At 45.2% G+C, this 25,031-nt stretch overlaps 1 protein-coding gene across 2 annotated transcripts in view; it reads left to right on the top strand.

Moving 5' to 3' along the window:
- Positions 1 to 25,031, top strand: part of LOC144942902 (ubiquitin carboxyl-terminal hydrolase 2-like) — a 49,167-nt gene that overhangs the window by 9,404 nt on the left and 14,732 nt on the right. Inside the window, exons 2-10 of one of the 2 annotated variants that reach the window (XM_078869906.1) lie at positions 4,992 to 5,880; positions 12,614 to 12,664; positions 15,231 to 15,354; positions 16,224 to 16,335; positions 20,084 to 20,197; positions 21,544 to 21,608; positions 22,077 to 22,180; positions 23,745 to 23,819; positions 24,065 to 24,143. In XM_078869906.1, the coding sequence (XP_078726032.1) occupies positions 5,089 to 5,880; positions 12,614 to 12,664; positions 15,231 to 15,354; positions 16,224 to 16,335; positions 20,084 to 20,197; positions 21,544 to 21,608; positions 22,077 to 22,180; positions 23,745 to 23,819; positions 24,065 to 24,143 (1,516 nt within the window). In that variant the 5' untranslated portion in view covers positions 4,992 to 5,088. Of the gene's footprint in view, positions 1 to 4,991; positions 5,881 to 12,613; positions 12,665 to 15,230; positions 15,355 to 16,223; positions 16,336 to 20,083; positions 20,198 to 21,543; positions 21,609 to 22,076; positions 22,181 to 23,741; positions 23,820 to 24,064; positions 24,144 to 25,031 lie in introns of both variants that reach the window. The other variant, XM_078869905.1, reaches the window with a different exon arrangement.

The raw sequence follows: 25,031 nt of genomic DNA, 5'->3' as shown, positions 1-25,031 counted from the left end.
GACTGCTTTTTGGTAACAATTAATATTAAAATGTGCAGAGCGTATATGTACAGTGATACGATACAGTTAGCGATAGAAAACGGATAACAGCGCGATACAGTACTGAGAGAAAACGGTAGGGAAGACACAACTTATTTCTGGCTATGGATTTTTATCTTGATTTTGGGGGAAAATTGTTTAATTTCCGACATATGGAAAATTCAGGTTACGGATTGTTTTCAGGAACCTAATCCTTTCATAACCCGGGGTCTGCCTCTACATTGAAAACGAATTTCTTTAGAACTGCTTTTTGTGTTCAGTTTGTTTTCATCCCCGCACCTCCGATTAGCATGGTTGATTACGTATGGTGTGAAAGAAGTTGAACATGCATAAAAAGCCACCAGCGTCCCAGCATATCCTGTATACAGCTCTAAGCCAGTGGTAGACATTACATGTTTCCATGGTAGGGGCAAGGTTAACCACAGAACAATCACTTGACTTAATAACCCTGACAAAGTAATACTCTTTTTACTGACCTAGGAGGGATGATGTGCAAAGTTCACACCCAACCGTGATTTGAACTCGCAACCTCCCGATTGTGTGCTGCTCACGCTACCACTGAGCCACCTGGCCAGCTGCTGGAAATCATAGAGCAATTATGAGTCTCGAGTCTGCGCTGCCCACCACATCACATCATCTAATGAAACTAATACACACACGTCGTCACTGGGGTATGGTGTACATGGGTCATGCGCACAGCATGAGAGAGAGGCACGGCTTGTGTGGGTGTGGCAGGGCGGAGAAGAGTCTCACCGGTAATTAGGGTCATTAAAATATATTTTTTGCATCACCTGTAACCGCATTGAAAAAAAAACGTTTACTGGTTTGCTGCACACATGGAAATGTCCAGAGCAATACACATAACTTGTTAAGCTTTTAAACTGAGAAATGGAGTGAGCTGTCACAGTGGCATAATGGTTCACACACTGGACTTCAATTCAGAGTTTACCGGTTCGATTCCATCTCTTGGTGTGCCAGTGGAATCAACGGGCAAGTTTCTTAAAACCTCAGCCACTTCTGTCATCATCCCAGCAGTATAAATGGGTGCACAACAGTTCATCAATGGGCAGGATCACGTGTGGGTATGCCCACCTCTTCCAACACGTCTGTTCAACATAGAGGAGTGGACCAACTACCCTCTAGAACTCTCTGTAGTGGAGGCCCTTCTGTCAGCAGTGGCATGAGCAAGCAATTACAGGACTGCACCTTAACTAATTTTCGCACGCGCCATGCAGTTTGTACGGTCACGTATGCCAATCAGCACTCCTGACTAAAGTTTCACTAGACTCGGTTACCAGTTCCTGACCTTAGAAATATGAAAATGGTTACTGGTTAACCGGTTATTGTTCAAGAACCCTACCAGTAATCTTACATACGCAGACTGCCTGCTCGCATCACCCATGCACATACACCTGCCTTCACTTGCAGGCCTAGTGGCGATGTGTTAGATCACAATGTGGTGAAAATGGGACTATCCTGGTCTCTTTGAGTTCTCAGTTGGTTAAACAAAATCTTATTGAAATTTGAAAAGTCCTACACGTAGGTTAGCCTGTTATATACTTTCCATTAATAAAATATTTGTGGGGTATTTTCAATGTGTTCAAATTGAAACCACCCTATTTGTTTTTGGTGGAAGATGAGTAACTACCCTTTTTGAAAACAGAATTACGTCTCATGCACAGCCAGCCATTGTCTGTTTACTGCATTCACGTCACATGAGTTATTCCTGTTGTTAGCTGTCTGATTGGATTAAATTCATCCCATGTGGCTTAGTTATTCTTTCTCATTTATTGAATCCTAAATGCATTCATTAAAATAATGAAAGGAGCATACATTCATCCTGGCTGTGAGTTCAAGCAAGCCGGTCTCTTTTGATGAGGCATTGCATGTAAAAACTGGTCCAAAGTTTCCTTGTGTTTAACTAATGTTGCTGAAATTATACACTCCAGAAGGCCCTGAGGATGATAGAATGTTTAAAAAATAATAATTATATGGAAGGACAGATGTGCGAATGAGGCATAGTGTCAACTTAGTTATTTTAAGTAAGTACTTCAAAATGCTCATCTCTTTTGGCAACCCTTATAACCAGTGGTGTAAATTCCACAATTTCACGGCAAAGGCTAGTATCTCCATATGACAACCACCGGTGACATCCCTCAAAATGTTTTTCATTGTATCACACCGTTGTAATAATATGAATGACTGTTTGAATCTATACTGTGCATCTCACTAAAAAATATGAAATTACATTGTTCAGGTGATAATTATATTGCTTATTGAAGCAGTGTGTTTTCGCATATTAACACATTGCGTTGTGCGCACAACAGTGGAAATATGTGACTCTAGTAATGAATCTTGTTACATGCTCAAGCAATATCTTAGCATTTGGGAAATTAGGTAATAGAGCTGTAAGGCATGGTTAGCTTTGAGTACTGTTCACTGCTGAGCATGCGAGTGCATTTCATGGACATGTTACACTTTAAGTGGGTGGTGTTTGTCTCTTGTTACATCCCAGAACTAGTGGTGTAAATGCCACATTTCTGGGGTCGGCATAGTGATACTAATTTTATCGACCTCAAAGATAAAACTCAACTCATGCCTGAGATTTTAACAAACAGTGGGACGGGCTGTGGGCTCGCTTACACTAATTATAATACACATTTAAATGCAGGGGTTCCACATTGACCGAGCCAAACTCATGACGTCAGAAGTGCAAATTCCGTTAATGCCATCACTCAGACCCCCACTAGCGAGCACCGCTCTCAAGTTTTACAGTGCAGCTGAGCTCAGACACACATGCACGTATGCACACGCGGAGACGAGGGCAGTGCAGCCTAAAGTGCGTCGGCGTGCTGTTTGAACCACTGAGTAAGGTATGTGGGTGGTTAAGGATGGCGAGTAACATCAGTCGTCAACAACAGCAGTAGCAGCAGCATCAGAATGTCTCTGGTTTACAGCAGGGTGCTTGAGTTACATTTGCTAGGTTGTTAGAGGAGTCATGGAAGGCGATTGCTGTTGGATGCCTACGAGAAAGTCAAGAAAACTGCTTAACACGTAGAGGAGTCATGGAAGGCGATTGCTGTTGGATGCCTACGAGAAAGTCAAGAAAACTGCTTAACACGTAGGCTTTCGCGACTGATATCATCCATAATACAGGTTTTTTTGGGTTAGATCGCCTAAATATAGAAATATATCCTTAAACCCTCCACCACCTGACAGCCAATTAGTAAGGTTTGTCACGTAAACAGAACATGCCAATTCGTTACTAGTACAGCACACCGGTGTGTTGGAGAGCAAATCCACAACATTTACAATCTGAGTACGACGTTTCACCAGTAATTACAACTAGCTTCATCAAGCGACAGCCAGATTTGGTGGCTGGTTTAACGACACATTTATATTTACACGATCTAACCCAAAAAACTTATATTATGAAAGACCATTGTGTCAAGTTTTTTTTTTAAGTGAAGGAGTCAATGCGACCTGCTGATGCCACTCTAACGAGCATCGGTCCTCCTCTCCATACAACATCCCTAATGAGTGGCTGTGGCCGAATTTTTATTAAAAGTTCCGGTATGAAACCTGTGCAGCCCATGTTCACTGCTGTTTCCCGTCAAATTTATTCGTGTTGCTTGAAGGTAACATGTTCTAAAAAAGTGCCTTTATGCATGTTTGGTGCCGATTTGCCATATCGCCATATACTAGCCCATTCCAAATGCCGAAATTCTAGCTCCGTATGTGTGTGTTTGTGCTGGTTGGCTTGCCTGTGTGCCTTGTTTCCAAAGCTGTACGTTTTAGCGTGGTTAGGAATTTATTGAGTGCGCCAGGGTGTGCTCACACTCGTCTAACCCGTCTGTTTGCACGAGACATTTTGTGGCACTCGGAGTTGGGCCCATTGCAAACCCATGTGGCGTGCAACTTGCATGGCGGCTGCATGCTATTAAGACACAATGCTGCTTGCTATATAATTGTTTGTCTAAATGCACATGCCGCCCTGCAACTGTGCAATTATTCACAAGGGAAAATAATTTGGTGATGGACTTGGAAGTTTGTCGAAGAATTATTCTTTCAACGATTATCCCACGTCGTATTTACTTGTGCAAATTGTGCCACGATCTCCTGGCTGCATTTGGGCACAGGCCCTGTGGTGACACTCGAGGGCACGGGTAAGTATGAGGCGTGCGTTTGTGAAGGGCACGTGCTGTGGAAGGTGTCGCGCATGTCAGCGTAGGCTCACGAGCACAATCGCACGTGAAGTCAGGCCCATGAGCATTTTGTGACAATACTTCTATTGAAGAAAAAATATATATGCATGTATTGGATCTCTTTTGAAATGATTTCACAGTTACGTGCTGTATACCAGGATTGGATTGAGATTTTGGAGAGTGAGGCATATTCTCTGTTACAAATTAAACATTCGACACTAATAAGTGATGGGCAATGCAATGCTTTATCAATGTTTCACCCTCATGTGCAGAGGTTGTTTGCATGTCTGTTTTGCAATGATAACAGCAGGATCCCTGCAAGGGCGTGGGTGGCACGGAGTAGATGCAAAGGGATTGGAGGGAGGGCTTGAGGTGGTAATCATATTCTTGGGCGTGCTGTGGCATGCGTGTGAATTTCTGTTTGCATTGGCGCACGCTGGCAGAGTCATCACGCCACACAAACGTGTGCAGTTTGTTGGCAGGTTGTTTTCTGTCTTGAATGTTTAATTGTTTCCGAGAAGGAACGGCCGGTCATGCGGCGTCATTTCTGATAGAATATCATACAGCATGGCATAATATTGTGAAGCCACGCATTCAAGTTTTAACTGTTTGGTAGTCACAGATGCGATGGCCACCTGGGACATTCTTATTTGGCCACCTGGAACATTCGTTGTTGCGAGCGATGCCGGTGTCTCGGCCGTCTCCCTCTCACCACCCGTGTCTCTTTTTTTCCTCTTCTGTGGGCAGAGCGCGAGTACCTGGCAGAGGCGCTGGTGCATTGAGCGGGCTCCTACTGCGCTGAGCCAGCCGCTCTGTGCCGTGGCGCTTACCGCCCGCCGCCGGTATGGCATGGCATAGCTCTTCGCACACGCGGTCCTACCTCACCGAGCCAGTATGCAACGGGCGACGGTCGTACGGGCTTCCCCTGGTGACGACGCACACCTACTCTAGTGACTACCGCTATTCAACCGGCAGCGGCGCCGACTACGGCGGCGTCGGTGGAGGCAGCGGCTCGCGCCTGCGCTCAAACTCGGGCGTGGAGGAACGCGTGGGGAGGAGCAGCTCACGCTTCCTCGACTCGCACCTCCACGACCTGAGCCGGCGCAGCGAGAGCCTCAGCCGCCTGCCGTTCCGATCTCCAGGCTACGGTGGAATCGGTGGCGGTAGCAGCGGCATCGGCAGTGGCTACTACTCCCCGTCTGGGCTCAACGGGGGCTACAGCGGCGGCAGCAGTGGCGCGTACTCGACTTCGTACGGTGCGGGCGGCGCGTGCGGCTCCTACTCGTCGTTCAAGAGCTCGGCCGGACTCTCCTCCGCGTATGGCAGCAGCAGCCTCGGCAGCGGCCTCGGCAGCAGCAGCAGCAACGCATTCTCGTCGACGCAGGCGCTTGCACGGCGCCGCTCCACCAGCCAGACGGAGCTGCACCTGAGCCGAGACCTTGGAGGGCTGTCGGTGGTGGGGGCTCGCCGGGCAGGTGCGGACGTGACGCGGCACGGCACCTCCAGGGACGACGACGAGAGCGGTGGCCTCAAGGGCTCGGCCATCGGATCCTCATCCTACTTGGGCGGAACTGGTACCAGCAGCGGACGCTACACCGGAAACACGGCGCACTCGCCGCCCGAGAGGGAGAGTGCGGTGAGTACTCATGGGTGTGTGCACAGCTGTGCACTGCGTGTGTGTGTGTTTGTATTTGTGTGTACGGGTGTTCTCTGTGTGTATGTGTGTACAGGCCTATGTCTTGGTGTATACAGCTGGTACAGGTGTATGTGTACGGGTATACAATGCATCTGCACTGCCAATTAGTACGGTTGGCTACGTACGGTGCGTACGGTGCTAAATAAGTTCAACATACTGTACATACATGTGTGTGTGCAGGTGCTAGTCGCTGTGCATGTACAGGTGTCATTGTCTTTGTGACCGAGTAGTGATTAGCACACTGCTACAAACCTGACGACCCAAATTCAACTCCCACTCAAAACAGTGGCAGATTTTTTTAACTAGTCCTGGGCCTCCCCTAGGTCGACTCAGTATCATATGAGTACCTATGTTATGGGTAGACATCACCACTGGTGAGGCAAAGGTGGTCAGGTGTGAAGTTGGCCACCCACCCCCTTTGTGTGCCTTGCTGACCTGAACATGTACTCGTGAACAGACTTGCCCCTACAGTCTGTTTAAGGCTATATGGGTGGATCTTTTCCTGTGTGTGTATATGTAGGGGTGTTGCGAGAGGGAAAAACGGGCAGTTAAACCGGGGTGTCTACATCCACGTCCGCAAACGGTTACCGCCCTAGGGGGCTGTGTGGGGGGAATTCTGGGATCCCACACAGCCCCACCCCTCGAGGGCAGGTTGGTATATAAGGCGGAGAGCGAGAGAGCTCGAGGCAGTGGTTGGGTACAGGTCAAGAGGAAGAACCAGTGAAGACTGAAGGCCAGCTAGCTAGACCTGGAACTCCCCTGACTCGCTGTCTTTGTAAGGGCCGAGCAGGACAAGCCAGTGGTGCGACCGCAGAGCAGCGAGGTCTGATGTCCTTGTAAGGGCCAGACTCGTGTGGCTGAGGGTCGGAACCTGCGCCGAAGCTGGGCCAGGTTAGCTAGCCTACATTTGAGAAGGTCTAGGATAGAGGGAAGTAAGGAGTTAACGGGGAGCATTAACTGAGGAACACTTCCACTAATAGCGTTGTGGTGACGTCACCGCCACTTAGTGGTGAATGGCGGTTGTTGTTGTTGTGGGTGTGTGTGTGGAGGAAGCGATATTGTAGTGGTTCGCACACTGTGTTCTGGACATGGCAGCGTAAGTTCCATTCCTAGCCATAGCTAACATCAGCGGTTGATTATTTGAACTGGCCCTGGGCTTCCACTCGGTAGACCCAGCCATAAATGAGTACTTGGTGTGGTGTGTAAACATTAGCATCGGGGAGACAAAGGTTGCCTGGCATGGAGCTTGCCACACCACCCCTTCGTGCAATGTGTTGGCCTTCATAGGTGCTTGCTAAAGGCACTTCATAATTGAGGTTCTTGGGTTAGAACTGAGTACGACGTTTCACCAGTAATTACAACTAGCTTCATCAGGCGACAGTTTGTAAATGTTGTGACTTGGCTCTCCAACACATCGGTGTGCTGTACTAGTGACGAATTGGCATGTTCTGTTTACGTGACAACCCTTACTAGTTGGCTGTGTCGGGTGGTGGCAGGTTTTAACGACACATATATTTACGGGATCTAACTCAAAAACCTCTTATGGATGATATTGGTCGCGAAAGCCTACATGTTAAACTAAAGGCACTTCCCCCAACAGTCTGTGTACGCTAGATGGGGAACCTTTTTGTTTAGGGTACTTGCTCATATAATTTGCCCCATAAATCTGAGGCTAAATGAGGATCATTTTCTCAGCATTTCTCTTTGTATAAGCGTATGAGTGTGCGTGAGTGCCTGTGTCTTTGTGTATAGGGGAGCAGTGGCGCAATGGCTAGCTCGCTGCACTATGTCCCCGGCGACCCGAACTCGATTCGCGTTCACGGCCAACACCCATGACGATTATCTGAATCGGTCCTGGGCTTCCCCTAAGTCGACTCAGCCTCAAACGAGTACCTGGTGCGATGTGTAAACACCGCCACTCGGGAGACAAAGATGGCCAAGCGTGGTGCTGGCCACCCACCCCCTCGTGTGTCGTGCCGGCCTTCATAGGTACTCCCTAACAGCACTTGCCCCAACAGTCTATTCAGGCTATAGGGGGAAATCTTTGTGCTTGTGTACAAGTGCCTGAGTATACACTTGTGTAGGCGTGTGTGCGCTTTGTGTGTATCAAAGTTTGTGGTGTTTCGCACTCAGCAACGATCCCAGCAACCTGCCTTCAACAATCAGGGTGATGAGAATAGGTTTTCCCCTTTTTTCTGGCAACAAACAGGTGTTGAGATGTTAAAACATCAAACTGCAACCTTTTACAAGGAATCATGTCTGCATTAACCACAATACTTGTGGTCAGAATGTAAACAAGAAACACACTGATAATATATGCATTGTCTTTGAAAATGATTGGTCCACATCAGAGACAGCTTTCGTTTGAGCCTCGTCTCAAAACAGTGTTAGACCAGAGGACGCCAAAAGGTTAATGCAGTTACATGATTCCTTGTAAAAGGTTTCAATTTGGTGTTTTAAAATCTTAACACCTGTTTGTTGCCAGTAAAAAGGGGAAAACCTATTTTCATATTTTGGTACTGGCTAAAAAGGTCCCATGATGATGATGAAATGAGGGTGATTGTTGTCAAGTGGCCTATAGCAATACAAGTTTTAAGCAAACACGTGTACTGTGTACCTGCCGTATTGTGATATACTCTATATACACAATGCTATTAATACACAAGAAAATAGAACTAGCAAAATATCCAAAACTGTTTTCCAATAGTCATCTGAATGAAACACTATGATTTAGAGTTTTATAAAGATGCCTGTTGGGAATCACGAGTATTAGAAATGAGTGACCGGAAAAACACTCATTAATCGCAGCCTTAAGTACAACAATGCAACAATTAGAATACAAGAAAAAAAAACTGAATTACAGAGAAAATTAAAAAAATGCATGAATATAAATAGTTGTAAATGAAATATATTTTCTGTAAATAAAGTTGGCTCGGACAAATGGGTGTTAAAAACCATAACAAAATAAGTTACAGAAGTATCAACATCTATTTTCGGTGATTATTGTATGAGGGCTTCTCCCTGGCGCCGGTAAAATGAGTACCACTTTGTATGTATGTTGAATTTTTTTGCACTGTACGTGGCCAACCATGCTAATTACTCTTGACTTCCCAACGTTGTGGTTGTCCTATGGATAGACTCGCCTCCACCATAGGAGCATAGAATTCCCACCACCGGCTCAGGACTGTAAACATATGTTTCGAAATCATCCAATGCACATTTGAGTGCGAAATCCCTTTGATTTTCAATGGTAAATTAGGCTAATGGAGTGAATGAGTCTGTAGAAATCTGACAGGACTAGAGAAACAATATTTATTATCAGAGCTTCTAAAGGAGATGGAGTGAATAATGGTTGGAGACTGCACTATGCACAATTGGCCCAGTAATATGGTAGATCACAAACGTTCGGCTGATTGGTCAAGATATTGTTTTGTCCCTTTGACTCGACATGTCTGCAATGGTAAATGCTTGTCTGTTAAAGCATATCCCAGCACGCTCGGGATGGCACAGCTGCTTCACAATGCCAAACGTGTATGGACTGTGCCGCTCATCACAAAATACGGACTCCTGTGCCTAGCCTGGCCATGGCGCAGCCAACGCTCGGTCCGAGCTCTGAGTTCTGCTGAATCGGGTGAATGTGAAACTAGATGCAGAACCTTCTTGCCCCGGCACAAAGCCTGCGCTGGAAATCAGCGCCTGCCGTGTGTCCCGGGGACCATAATTAACGCAGCGGTGCTTCAACTGGCTTTTGTTTTTTACTGTTATTTCTATTTGCGTCTTTGTGCTCGGCAGTGACGTGGGAAGGGGGCAAAGGTCCCACTCCACGGGTTGTAAATAGATCACGTTATAAAAGACGACTGAAGGAGAAGTGGGGAGAGGGCATTGGGAGAGAGAGGGGACTGGGGCTTGGCGAGGGGGGACAGGGAGAGGCGTTTGGGCAGCCACTCGTACTGTTTGTATGAAAATATAAACCAGTTTATTTTATTTTATTTGTAAAAAAAATTGACTGATAAGTTGCTTGAGATGAAACATGTTGTTTGCAAGGGTGTTTCCAGCGTCAATGTATGCATACTCAGCAAACACATTATATTGTGGTACAGTCATTTTGACCATAACATTTACAAAAATAAACTCTCCTCGGTAAGTATTTGTGAAGTTGAGATAATTTAATACATCCAACCTCAATACACAAACCGATGTTATCTATGACCAAAATACCATGAATGTACCGACAATGCATGATTAGAATAAATAGTTCTTGTTTAGTTTGTTTAATGTGTGAGACCAGGAAAAATATTTTTTTCCAGATTGAGTCACCAAAATTACAAAACCAATAAAGTAAAAACAAAGTACAATAGACTGTCTGGAAAAACGAGCTGTTGTAGGCTTGCCCTGCGAGTTAGCCAGGAGATGGCGGTACAGAAATTGATTAACTCCATCTGTACAGAGCTTTCCTGTATGTGTATGGTTTCTCTTGGAACTTTAAAGACTAGACTCAGTCAGGGAATTGATAGAAAAAATCCAATACAGGACCATTCTGAAATAAGAGTCTGAAGGTGAATTGAGGTGCTCCTTGGAAGAGACCACTGTAATTACGAAGTATTATTATTATTTGTTACACTAAGAACGACCAGTGGCCAGTTGCGTTAAACAGCTGCTGTAATTGTCTGTCTTAACATCTACAGCAACTAAGGAAACATTCTACTTGCGTTCTCCATGCAGCCAGTTGCAGGGCCTCATGTGTGATATGTGGTTGACCGTTTTCCGACTCCCAGCTAACACTAGCCACGCCATGTAAAAAGAAATAACGTTCTTCCAGTTTTCACCAGATTTGTTAAAATATTTGGGTTTTTTTCCAGCCAGGTTGTTGGGAATGTTCATTAATTTACATTATTATCAGGCTGTAATTTTTGCTAAATACATCTTTAAATTGTGCTTTTGATGTCTAGGCATACAGCTAAATCATTGATCTCTGTGTGGTCCCTTTGTGAGCCTTATTCTGATGGCCTTCAGCGCCTTCCATACAAAAACTGAATGATACAGTTATACAAAACATACACACAGTTGGGCAAGACTTAATTTAGCACGAAACTATTTTATTCATGAAATAAATAAGCAGAAAATATGCCTCCACATATACTTCCATGTAAAAACAATTAACGTTTTCATTACACATACTATAAGCCACACAGCCTTCTGTGAGAGCATACTTAAGTGGAGGTGTAATGCCTGCTTATTTGTTTTTTTACTTTTGTTCTCCACAATAAAAATTGCTATTTTTATTTTAAGATGGAGTTTTACTATATAATTATTTATGACCAGTATGTATGCAGCAACACTGTCATTGTAATGCTTTTATTTTGCATTGTTTTTACTCATTTAACCTAATTGTACCATTCAATGTCGAAGTGATTTCCTGCTTAAATGAGCATTGATGCAGTGATCATCTCCTTGTTTACAGGCCTGAATCAGTGGTGGAAATTCCACATTCCTATAGTAGAGGCAGTCTCTCCATAGCACACAACCACTGTTGACTTCCCAACAAATTTGGTATTTATTTTACCAGTGCCAGGGCAAAGCCCTCATGCAATAATCACCCAAAATCGATGTTGATGCTTCTGTAACTTTTTTTCATGAATGGTTTTAAACAGTAATTTGTCCGATCCAATGTTGATTTCCAGGAAATGTATTTAATTTACTACTGATTTTAATTCATGCACTTTTTTCAATTTCTTCTGTAATTCAGGGTTTATTCCCTGAATTCTATTTGTTGCATTTATGTACTTTGCATTGTTATAATTTAGGCTGCGATGCATGTGTTTTTTCAGTCACTAATTTCTTATACTCGTGATTCTGTTGACTTACCCATAAAGTAGTACTCGTTTCATTGACCACAATCTCTGATTGCGAGCCGCTCACTTCAACGCTCAATCACCTGGCCGCAACAGTAATAAGACGTTACATACACAGTTTGATGCACGTTATCTTGACATCGTTGCACTTTTGGTATTGTTTTGTCGATGTAGCCATTGTTTTTGATTTTCACGACTGAAATTTTACCAAATTCAATGAAAAGGCAATTTTTACGTCACGAAAAATAATCAGACTGTATATTTTCATATCTGTTATTCCACTTTAAAAAAGTATTGTTTACACATCTCATCAGCTGCGCAGCATTCTAGGAATAACATTTTCAGCGCCATCAGTTTAATACAAGTAAACTCTGAACCAGTTTCGACAGTTAGTGTCAAACCAGCAGATTGTTTATTTGCGCAGTCGTTTGCTGATGTTCTCCATTGCTACGGGGTTAATAAAATAGATACCAATTTGTGGGAACTGAACAGTGGGAACTGAAGACTAGTTAGGCTGCTTACCAACATAGGAACGTGGAACTTCCACCACTGGATCAGGGTTTCTGACAAAGATGAGCACCGTGCAATGCTCATTTGAGCAGAGGAACCGTTTGGGCCCAAGGTGTGCTTAGCAAATGTGCCGATATCACTGCCATCAGCAGCAATCAGGCAAACCACTAGGGCAGAGTGTCGGCCGATTCAGCACCATGTAGATCTGTCCCATTGACTTTATTGTTTAATTTGTCTGTGTTGTTTTTATGTAGGTTCTGTTTCTAATGTTAATGTCTCTTTCCCTTCATCCTACCTGTGTGGCCTTACAGGCCACCAAGGCAGTGAAGGGCCTGGTCGGACTGCGGAACTTAGGAAACACGGTAAGTGGCTAAACCCACCAGCTACAGTCTGACGGTCCCCACAGCCTTGTTACTGCTAAATACCACACCGCCCTTAGCAGGCACCGCAGTAGGGGGTGACAATTATTTGTGTTACCCAATTACTTTGCAGTGTCATTTTTATAATTTGGATTGAGACGCCAGCTCATAATTGGCCACTTGTTCGCGTGATGTCTTGGGATCTTTAACATCCATCATAAATATATTTTACGTTAATATATAACAGTATACTCTCTGGTTCTTTCAGTAAAGTCACGTAGATAGAAACAAGTAAACCCGTAAAAACAAAGTTTTTCACTATAAATCCTTTATATGCATGGCGGCTAGAGTCTTCTCGTCCTCTGGCTTGAGATGGCTGCCACCTATGGGTCAGATGATTGTCTGCCAGTATTAAGCAATTGGTAATTAAATATTTAATTTGTTTTCCCTAAACAGTGTAAAATTTTGGAAAAAAATTTTCACGAAAATTTATTGTCACACACAACGAGTCTGTGTGGAAAATGTCAGCTCGATTGGATCACGGGAAGTGGGTTAAAAAACGAGCGAAAGATTTGCACGGTCGTAAGCAAGCAAGCGAACTTAATATAAAGGATTTAAAAATATATTCGCCTGTGGAGGACGCGGGGATCGATCCCGCGACCTTTGGTATGGGAAGCGAGGGCGCTACCAACTGCGCTACTCCGCCACGGCCTGTGGAGGGGTTACGCTCTGGGCTCCTACACTGTGACGTTCAGCCAAAGCCATGAATGAGATCTATTTGAATAAATGTAAAATCAATTTTTGTTCCCTAAACAGTGTAAAATTTTGGGAATTTTTTTTCACGAACATTAATTGTCTCGCACAACGAGTCTGTGTGGAAAATGTCAGCTCGATTGGATCACGGGAAGTGGGTTAAAAAACGACCGAAAGATTTGCACGGTCGTAAGCAAGCAAGCAAGCACGCAAGCAAGCAAGCAAGCGAACTTAATACAAGTATAACCCGTAAAAACTAAGTTTTTCACTATAAATCCTTTATATGCGTGGCGGCTAGAGTCCTCTCGTCCTCTGGCTTGAGATGGCTGCCACCTATGGGTCAGATGATTACATGGCAGCATTAAGCAATTGGTAATTAAATCTAATATTTTTGTCCTAAAAAGTGTAAAATTTTGGAAACAAATTTTCACGAACATTAATTGTCACGCACAACGAGTCTGTGTGCAAAATGTCAGCTCGATTGGATCACGAGAAATGGGTTAAAAAACGACCGAAAGATTTGCACGGCCCTAAGCAAGCAAGCAAGTGAACTTAATATAAAGGTTTAAAAATTAACCCGTAAAAACAAAGTTTTTCACTATAAATCCTTTATATGCGTGGCGGCTAGAGTCCTCTCGTCCTCTGGCTTGAGATTGCTGCCACCTAGGGGTCAGATGATTGCCTGCCACCATTAAGCAATTGGTAATTAAATATAATTGATTTTTTTCCTTAAAAGTGTACAATTTTGGAAAAAAAAATTCACGAAAATAAATTGTCACGCACAACGAGTCTGTGCAAAATGTCAGCTCGATTGGATCATGCGAAGTGGGTAAAAAAACGACTGAAAGATTTACACGGTCGTAAGCAAGCAAGCAAGCACGCAAGCAAGCAAGTGAACTTAATATAAAGGATTTAATAAAGGATTTAAAAATAATAATAGAACACGACGTTTCGGTCGCAACACAAGCGTCCGTCATCAGGTGAGAAAGAATGATTTGCTGTTGTGGCTTTATATAGGCACGGGAGGGGGGAGGGGTTTTGTAGAGTAACTTAAAGCTTTCATGGCTGCAGGAGTTCACGGGGGTAGGGGGGAGGGTTTGTGGAGTGCAGGGATGGGTGGGGGCTGGAGAAATTAGCATGTCAGCCCCCACCCATCCCTGCACGCTACAAACCCTCCCCCGTGAACTCCTGCAGCCAAGAAAGCTTTAAGTTACTCTACAAAACTCCTCCCACTTCGCCCCACCCCCTTCCGTGCCTTTATAAAGCCACAACAGCAGATCATTCTTTCTCACCTGATGGCGGATGCTTGTGTTGCGACAGAAACGTCGTGTTCTATTATATTTTTTTTCTATCTACGTGACTTTACCGAAAGAACCAGAGAGTATGGATCCCTGCAGTCACGAAGACTTCAAATATATGGCAGTATTAGCCAGGGCAGCCAGCCCTAATTAAACCGTGAACCTCTGCAACATCCGGCAAATGCATGACTGCTGGGTCATGTCCCCACCTAAGATGCTCGCTGATGTCGGACAGAGTGGAACACACGGAGTAAGAGCCGTTTGTGTTTCCAGTTGGGTCTCCAGAAATGATGGTGGGTGGCAAGTGGACATTAAGATCGCCGCCTGTTCCCCTGTCCTGATGAGTCCTAAGGTGGATCTGCACCCTTGCTCACAACTGTCCCAGTGTTGTTGAGTGTCCAAAGCAGGAGGTTATTTTCTTCGCTGGCATTTCCTTGCCACGTTTTGTTAGTGCGGGGCTCCGTCTGAGCGATGCGGTCGGCTGAGTGTGGCTCTGCGTGTCTGTACTGTGTGTGCAGTGCTTCCTCAACTCTGTGATCCAGTGCCTGAGCAACAGTAATGATCTGCGTGACTACTGCCTCAAGGGGGACTTCAAACAAGAGCTCAACATGGGCAGCAGGATGAAGGGCGCTCTCATGGAGGGTATGGCAAGTGCCCCCCTTGCAGTTTCTGCGTTTACACAGGCATCACTATTCATCATTATTCACTACTCTGCGTCACCTTCAAGTTATAATGTATTTTATTTCACCAGACATGAACTCAAGAGACCAGTGTAGTCTGTTATACAAGAATGACCTGGGTCACCAACATGACAAACGCAATAACATAAACAAACATTGTTGTACTTGTTTTTGTTGTACTTAAAGTGTGTTTCTGTACATGCTTTGAGCTGAACGTTCCCTATATTAAGTTTACGTGATTGTTAACAACGCTTGGGCCTTGAGAGCCACCTTCCCCATAATGTTGAGCTGCTATTTGTACAGTTTGGGCTCCCTCCCGATACATATTGCTGCTTGTTGGCACACTTAAGAGCAGATATGTCATTGAGTCATGGTGAATTTCAGCATTGGTACTTACGTGCTTAGTAAAGAGTGCACCTTATAACATGTATGATTCACACATGGTTAAGTTAACGTGGGACTTGTAAGTCCAGTTTTAGGAGACCCTGCCTGACATGGACACTGTCAAGGGTGCACAATGTATAACTGAGTGTGACCAAGTAATCTTCGTGCATGACATTGGGAGTACCTCTGAAAGACATTGTGTGATGGAGAGATGTGTGATGGATAGATATAAGTGAACAGGTTTTTTTTTATTGAGCACGATTATTTATCAGAGCTTAGGAAATTAAACAATGGCAGGGAATTCCAAAGTGGAGCAGTGCGAGGGAAAACAAGCAGAAGAACAAGTGTTTTGACACGCAGTGCGGTGATTGGGTGAGTGGTGGGTGGGTGAGTGACTAAATGAGCGAATGTGTGTGTCTTCTCTGTGTGCTTGCTGCACGTGAGCAGAGTTTGCCCGGCTGCTGCAGGCGCTCTGGAGCAGCACGGGCTCAGAGACGGTCAGTCCCCAAGCCTTCAAAACGCAGATTCAGAAGTACGCGCCCCGCTTCATGGGCTACAAGTGAGTGACCAGCAGGAGGCCGCGTCACGCGGAGGAATCACGTGGTTTCAGAGCACCGAGCCAGCAATGCTGATATGCTGGGTGTGATTTATTCACAGTTTTAGTCACCTGTGGTTATACTGATTCGTCAATAATACTCCCTTAAAATGAAAATACATATAAATAGGTGACGATTTAGGAAATGGCCCTTCATATATGTAATAGTCCCTACTTTTTGAAGAATGGCCAATGCCCAAAAGGTTGCTTTCATAAAGAAGCACCTTTGCCCAAATCAGTGCCTAAGTACCTATATTTTTTCCTTTAAAGCCAGTTTGTTTCACAAGCATGTTGAGTTTTGTTAACTTTGCTTGTGCATGGCGGTCAATGCAGTATCACCAAATAAAGTGGTTGTATTGCCTTCTCATTACTAGGGAGCTGGTGATCCCAGCTCAGTCAACATAGACTGTATATATAAAAAAAACTTAAGTTAGTTTTTACCCTAATTTGCTTATTCCAGGTGTGAGAATAAAAAATGTTGGATTTATTGATCTGTGACTAAATCTTTTTGCTGGGCAGGTAAATGTTTTCCCCTAATGTGGATAAAGTGGCTTTTGAAATGACTTGAGAAAGTATTTATATGACACTAGCGGGAAGTACCCGGCATTGCCCGGGCGAAAAAGACACACACACACATCGACTTACACACAGACATCGACCCACACACAGACATCGACCCACACACATACAAACACATCGACTTACACACACACACATATGGACTCACACACACAGACATCGACTTTACACACACACATGGAGTTACACACACACATAGACTTACACACATACATCGACTGACACACACATACATAGACTCACCCACGATGCCCGAGCATGAAGACCGACGACCGAAGAGACGTAGCACGGCGGGTTGATTCTAGACGACAGCCGCGATTGCTCTCGGGCCATCCCTCTTATGCTGCCGAGCGTGGCCTTGCTCCGCCTCCAGCCACGCCCTCTTCTGGATCTCTCCAGAAGGGTCTGGAGTCAGCATCACGTGTCCCTCAAGCCCCCTTTGGGCCCCCTTGCTACCCCATGCCGGTCACGTGCCCTCTCGGGTTCACCCAGATGGTCATGTTCTCACGTGCCCTCTCTCTGCCCGTCAATGGGACCATGCCCTCTAGGGTCCACTTCCCTGCCATACCTACGCCGGTGCTAGAGAGGCACAAGACACAGTTACAGGCTTGTGACCATAGATGGTGCACACGCCATAGTGACTCTATCAACGTCTCTACACATCTAACCGAATTCATCCGGACTCTACTCGAGAACCAACGATTCTTCGGGGAAATGAATGGAAAGCAAAGGTGCTGATACTGACAGAGAAATGGTCTTCCACAAAGCAGTGTGCTTGCACCATTACTTCCAATCTACCCAGACACCAGAAGTTTAATTTACGTGAACGACCGCTGCGTAACAGTCCCAATGCAAGGACTTTCATCACCTCTCAAAATTACCCTGAAGGCAACATTAACAAACATTAGTTTAGATTGTTTGTTTTTATTTGTTACACGGATGATCCTGTTTATTTTATTAAGGAGATCCGTGGTGCGTGAGCACAGCAACAACACAAACGTCAGTATTGTAGAGAATGAGTACAGGGTCCTTCAGGAATATTTAACAACAAACAAATTAGGTATTTACCTCTAGAAGTAACATGAACACACACACATCGAAAAAGACAGTGCAGCATACGACGAGGAAAACCAACTCTGAGCCAACCTGTTGAAGACCCAAGTATGCGCCTTCTAAGAGAAAGGGACGTGAAGCGGGAACACACGATCTCATGGTTTAAACTAGCCCACTGCTAACATCCCGTCGGCCTTGGTTTAATACTCAACTAATCTCTGACATACAAGGCACATATTGAGAAAACCAGGGCGAAGGTAAACTCACAATGTCACATCATCCAGAAAATGGTCATCGCAAAATGGGGATCATATACATCTCCACTCATATCAATGGTGGTGGCTCTCTGCTGCTCGGCAGCGGAGTACGTGTGCCCTGCATGGTAGAGGTCCGTACGTTTTAAAAAGATCGGCCCGGTGTTCGATTGCTGCAGAAGTATTGCTGGTTTTCTCAAGCCAACCAATGTAGACAGCCTTTACCTCTTGGCTGACATCACACCTGGACAATCAGAAGAATGGTCGCTTATCTCGGCCTCGCCGTGCGCTGCGTTGCACCGCTAGTCGAGTAGATAACCATGTGTTCAATAAACCCTCGGAGCCAGGATGACCGTCCAACTCCGATCGTCATTTATTGATTGTAACAGGTAAAACTGGTGAGAAAACACAGATACGGCATCTGTTATAATCCGGAAACACCCACACAATGAACACCACAGCATCAGAACATTGTCTTAGATAACAATAGATCCTGGAAGGACCAGGCCCCCACATTACCCCTGAACAATTAGACAAAGGCACAAGCTGGTGCGTTGCATACAGGCACCTCGTGTATTCATCCCACCGCACCCCAAATGTACAGCATTACACTTAACACTAAACTGTGGATGAGATACTTCGTCATCACTCTCAGGATCGCAACATAGGCACAAGTCTGACTCGACCTACTAAATCACAAGTAACATCCACAATAAGGAAAGTCACAGGCTTCGTTACTAACTAGGCCTCGTATTTACTACAACAACTTAACGGCACCATAAAGGCATTTACATTGCTATAACGGTCATTCCAACATTACAACAGCATTTCCAATATTATAGGAATATAAACAACTTACAGATAATGCTTCTTAAGCTCCCACAATGGACAAGTGCGGCTGTGGTCTCACTGAGATGCGATGCGTGCCGCCATCTTGACTTATCTGTGTAATGGCTGACGCCCGCGTGGTACAGTGGAAATCTAACATCGTCACTTCCTGGTCACGTGACCAACATTAGCATCAAAAAACAGGAACTTCCTGTGACCGTACACTCCACATCTGCCGTGAGGCAAGACATCGCTAGCTGGGCACAATGGTTGCACCAGGCCACGAACCCAAAGCATCCACTCTACCAGCATATACCTGCTGCCAGTTTAATCACGTAATAGTTTTATCACCACCATGGAACCTCTCAGCTCATTGCGGAGAACACATGGCTGCAACTGTGAAATGCACGACCATGAGCTGAATCAGCAGCTGCTAAGATGAGAGTGTAAGTAGCAAGAACCAGAGGCAATCTGCAGGCAATACCTGAACCGTCTGCATACAAGTGTTGGCTATTGCAAGGCAAACCTCAGAAAGTGGAGCTATCCGGACCAGGACCAAAACACAAACTGCATCCGCAGTGAAGAGCAGACAATGGCCTCAGCTGCTCCAGTGTTGTCTGTTAAGAGGAGTAATGCACAGTTGATGATTTAAGCATCAATACCAACTGAGCGCCGGCTTTTGCCCACAAATGGTCATCATTGATTAAAGTTGTTATGATGGAGACGAATTATGAATTTAATAAATGATTATTTTAATAGTGGTAATAGTGTTGATTATGATGACTGTCACAATACCGATTGCTTTCAAGAGTGCAACCATATCTTGCTCTAGACATGTTTCTCATCATGAGCACGGTGACCGTTACCATCATCATCGCCATAAGAAGCAGTTTCACCGCAGTGACGCGTCCACGGCGAACGCAGTCTGCTCCTCGTCTGTTGTCAAAGCGCGTGACGTAGCCGGGTGTTCTTTGTGCCCCTCCCCGCTCCCACCACAGCCAGCAGGATGCACAGGAGTTCCTGCGCTTCCTGCTCGATGGGCTGCACGGGGAGGTGAACCGCGTGCTGAGCCGACCCCGCCAGCCCATCAGCGATGACCTTGACTCATACAGGTAAAGTTTGCTCTCTGGGCACCATAACCTTGGGGAGTCACACAGCTTTACGCAGCAACTCTCAACAACACTGCCACGTGTGCCACAACAACACAGCCACGTGCAACAACTCAACACCACCACGTGCGCCACAACAACGCAGTCGCGCGCAACAACTCAACACCACCACGTGCGCCACAACAACACAGTTACGTGCAACAACTCAACACCGCCACGTGCGTCACAACAACACAGTCACGCGCAGTAACTCTCAACAACACCGCCACGTGCGCCACAACAACACAGCCACGTGCAACAACTCAACACCACCACGTGCGTCACAACAACACAGTCACGCGCAGTAACTCTCAACAACACCGCCACGTGCGCCACAACAACACAGCCACGTGCAACAACTCAACACCGCCACGTGCGCCACAACAACACAGTCACGCGCAGCAACTCTCAACAACACCGCCACGTGCGCCACAACAACACAGTCACGTGCAACAACTCTCAACAACACCGCCACGTGCGCCACATCAACACAGCCACGTGCAACAACTCAACACCGCCACGTGCGCCACAACAACACAGCCACGTGCAACAACTCAACACCGCCACGTGCGTCACAACAATACAGTCACGTGCAACAACTCAACACCGCCACGTGCGTCACAACAATACAGTCACGTGCAATAACTCTCAACAACACCGCCACGTGCGCCACAACAACACAGCCACGTGCAACAACTCAACACCGCCACGTGCGTCACAACAATACAGTCACGTGCAGTAACTCTCAACAACACCGCCACGTGCGCCACAAAAACACAGTCACGCGCAACAACTCAACACCGCCACGTGCGTCACAACAATACAGTCACGTGCAGTAACTCTCAACAACACCGCCACGTGCGCCACAACAACACAGCCACGTGCAACAACTCAACACCGCCACGTGCGTCACAACAATACAGTCACGTGCAGTAACTCTCAACAACACCGCCACGTGCGCCACAACAACACAGCCACGTGCAACAACTCAACACCGCCATGTGCGCCACAACAACACAGTCACGCGCAGTAACTCTCAACAACACCGCCACGTGCGCCACAACAACACAGCCACGTGCAACAACTCAACACCACCACGTGCGTCACAACAACACAGCCACGTGCAACAACTCAACACCGCCACGTGCGCCACAACAACACAGTCACGCGCAACAACTCTTAACACCGCCATACTGAACATCGCCACACTCTGTTAACACTGCCACCCACCCTTGCTTCAAATGCACTGGATTTTTAGTGTGTGCCTGGCAATCTGGGCCTGACCGTGTTTCCCTGTTCTCCCACCACAGTGATGATGAGAAGGCAAAGAGGATGTGGAAAAGGTACCTAGAGAAAGAGAACAGCAAGATTGTAGGTGAGCGCAGGATGGATGGGGTTTCATCTGCATCTTCACACCACAAATAATTTGCAACTATCACATCTGTGATGTTATAGACTGTGGAGAAGAAGTGTAACAATTCACTCCTCAAGAAATTATATTGTCACGATCTGCCAAGGTGGCTCAGTAGTAGACCATGTGGCTCACAATCGGAAGGTTGGTAGTTCAAATCCTGAATGGGAGTGGATTCAGCACATCATCCCTCTGGGGCCAGCAAAATTAATACGATTGTGTGGGACACTGTCAACAATGGTTGTCCTATGAATTGACTCGTCTTCACCATACGAATACGGAAGTTTCACCACTGGCTGGGCCGTAAAAAGGAAATGAGTGCCAATGCCACAATGCTCACAGGAGCAGGAAATAATTTTGACTTAACTACAAGAATCATTAAGTGATTCAAGCATTGCTTTGCATTTTCTCTTGCTGCCTTCCGCTTCACAGACTTGTTCGTGGGGCAGCTAAAGAGCTCGCTCAAGTGCAGCACTTGCGACTTCTGCTCGACGACTTTTGACCCCTTTTGGGACCTCTCGCTACCCATCTCGCAGGTCAGTGAGGAGTAGTAGAAAACGAATATATACGCTGTTTATAGGCTGTGTCACAAGCTGTTAGAAGCTTTGTTAATGAAAAAAAAGGATAAATGTTTTTTGTCAACATTACTCTAGTAATGTCATTGCGGCATGTGACCTCACTTCCTTACTCTGTAACAACGTCATTGCACAAGAGTTCCCAACTTGCATCACACAGCCACCGTACACACAACCTTGTTACAGATGGCATCTATGTGTTTAAAATGTTTGTTTTTCAGCTGACATTTTCATTTAAAAGGGAGGATAAATGTATTTTTTTCATAAAATAATTTCTGAGCACAGGCAAAAAAAGCACTTATCAAAATTGTGGTGGATGAGGCAACACGTGTTTTGAAGAAGCACGTTTGTAATAAGAGCGCGGGACAATACATGATGGGAGGAAATTTCAAAGTGGAGCAGTGCGAGGGAAGTAGCATTAAAAGAGGGGTGCCGTGGTGGCGAGATGTTAACTACCTCAGCAGGTATACATAAGGTCGTGGAATCGATCCCGACCCTGAAGTCTGTATATATGGAGTGTGCATGTTCTCGTTGTCGTGTGGATTTTTCTCCAGGTCCTTCGGTTTTTCACTCCACATTTAGAAACATGTGGTTTAGAGTATTTGGCTGGTATAAATTTCCACATGATAAGACAATTCATTGGGGGTATCCTTTGTGGCCCGGTCGCTTCTGAAAAGAGGTGTATAGCTGTGTGGGCCTTGACCTAGTAAAATAAAAAGTTTTTAGTTTTATTTTAGTTTACAAGTGTTGTTACCTGCGGTGTGGTGGTTGAACACAGTATGGATGAGGTAAAACGGTTTAGTCTTTTAGACCGATTCCTCAACATGAGTGGAGGAATCAATGAGTGAAGTTCTCGGGCAAAGTAACTATGGAAATAGTGACAGAAGAGTGATTGAGTGAATTGGTGAATGCTGGATGATCAACCACCCAAGCTGCTTTATTCTGAATTATTTCAGGTGCAGTGAGGTAAGAACCAGGTGATCCACCCCAGATATGACAACAGTATCCAACTAAGGCACAATGTGTGCTTTGTTTCGTAGTAATAATTGTTTAGAGTTAAAGAAGACATTAGTATGGAAAAAAAACTATGCTTCTTCGATGCCTCCTTAGCCAGATTATTCATATAGCCATTACATGAGAGGGCAGATGAGATTGTTATGTTGAGCAGATTCATGGTTTTATTATTGATAAGAATAATAATTTTATTTTATATAGCGTCATTCATGCAATTGCATCCCACAACGCAGCACATCAATTTCCCAGTTCCATACAAAAAATATGAAAATAATACCCCGCTACTTCGAAAAAAAAAGAATACTTGATTAACGGGAAAAAGATGCACGTAACACGATAAAATAATCACAGAGAAAATACATTTATAAATCTATTTAGTCTCGTTAAAAGTGGTATTGTTCAAGTGATATTGAGATTGCAAATCAGGCTGTGGTAGATGCCTTTTGGGGCTGCCCCTTCCCCCCTATGTGCTCTTCTCTGCCCTGATCTGTTCCCTGCTTGCCCACAGAAGTCATACGATTGCTCCCTCGTCGACTGCATACGGCTCTTCACCAAGGAGGAGGTCCTGGATGGAGACGAAAGACCGGTGAGTGGCAATGAAATCATTCACGAACGTAATCTAGATGTAGGTATCATATTTTAGTAAATTTGGCCCTCGGAGCAAAATGTTGGGACACCCCTGGTTTAGGTTCATTTTCAGTCTAAATTATTGTCAAGATATTTAAATCTAATACTATTTGTGGTCTCTGGATTAATGAAACAAGTTCCCAATTGGTTTTTTTAACATTTGACACTGATCGTTGTTTCTCGGTTCCACCCCATCCCATACAGACATGCTCGCGTTGCAAGGCGCGGAGGAAATGCACTAAGAAGTTCACCATCCAGAAGTTTCCCAAAATCCTCGTCCTACGTATCCTTTGCAATTACCACTCATCTCAGTTGCCATATTGCCCTTGTACCATGGCCAGCTCCAGAGAAATGCGCTCAGCTGTGGCTTTAAATACATCCATAAATAAGGGACTGAATTGGCAGTGGTGTTCAAGCCAAGTTAAACAAATGTCCACCATCATTAACATAGAGATGCTGAGTCGGCTACCATTTCGGGCAGTAGCCCTTCAATGAGGCACAATAGCCTGTATATATTGTTATGCATTATGTTACCGTGGTAATATCAAATGTTCTGTATTCTGCATTTAGGTGATCAAAAAGTGATTCCCTGTTCACGTAAGCATTGAGGCGGTTCCCATCTGTTTACAGCCCTGAGCCAGTGTTGGAGATTCCTCTTTCCTGTGATGGACTGAGTCTTGCCATAGGACAAACACTGTGGATTTCCCCACAAAGTGGTACTTATTTTCTTGACCCCAAAGGAATTATAGGCTGATTTAATTCCTAAGCAGGATTTAAACTTGCAACCTTCCACTCAATCTACTGCTGAGCCAACTGGCCAGATAGAAGATCAGGCTGCTTGTATCAGCTGTTTATTGATGCCTCATTTTCTCAGGTATTTAAACTTACTCTCTGATTCTTTCGGTAAAGTCACGTAGATATAAAAAATAATAAAAGAAACACGACGTCCGTCATCAGGTGAGAAAATTATCTGCTGTTGTAGCTTTATATAGGCGGGGAAGGGGGGGGAGTTTTGTCGAGTCGTGGCTGCAGAAGTTCACGGGGGAGAGGGGGGGAGGTTTTGTGGCATGCAGGGATGGGTGGGGGCTGGCACGGGGGGAGAGGGGGGAGGGGTTTGTGGCGTGACTTTACCGAAAGAACCAGAGAGTATGGATTCCTGCAGCTTCCAATT

The sequence above is a fragment of the Lampetra fluviatilis genome, chromosome 29, assembly GCF_964198595.1.
Source record: "Lampetra fluviatilis chromosome 29, kcLamFluv1.1, whole genome shotgun sequence".
Classification (NCBI taxonomy): domain Eukaryota; kingdom Metazoa; phylum Chordata; class Hyperoartia; order Petromyzontiformes; family Petromyzontidae; genus Lampetra; species Lampetra fluviatilis.
Note: the sequence above shows the minus strand (reverse complement) of the source record. Positions and strands in the feature narration are given on the sequence as shown.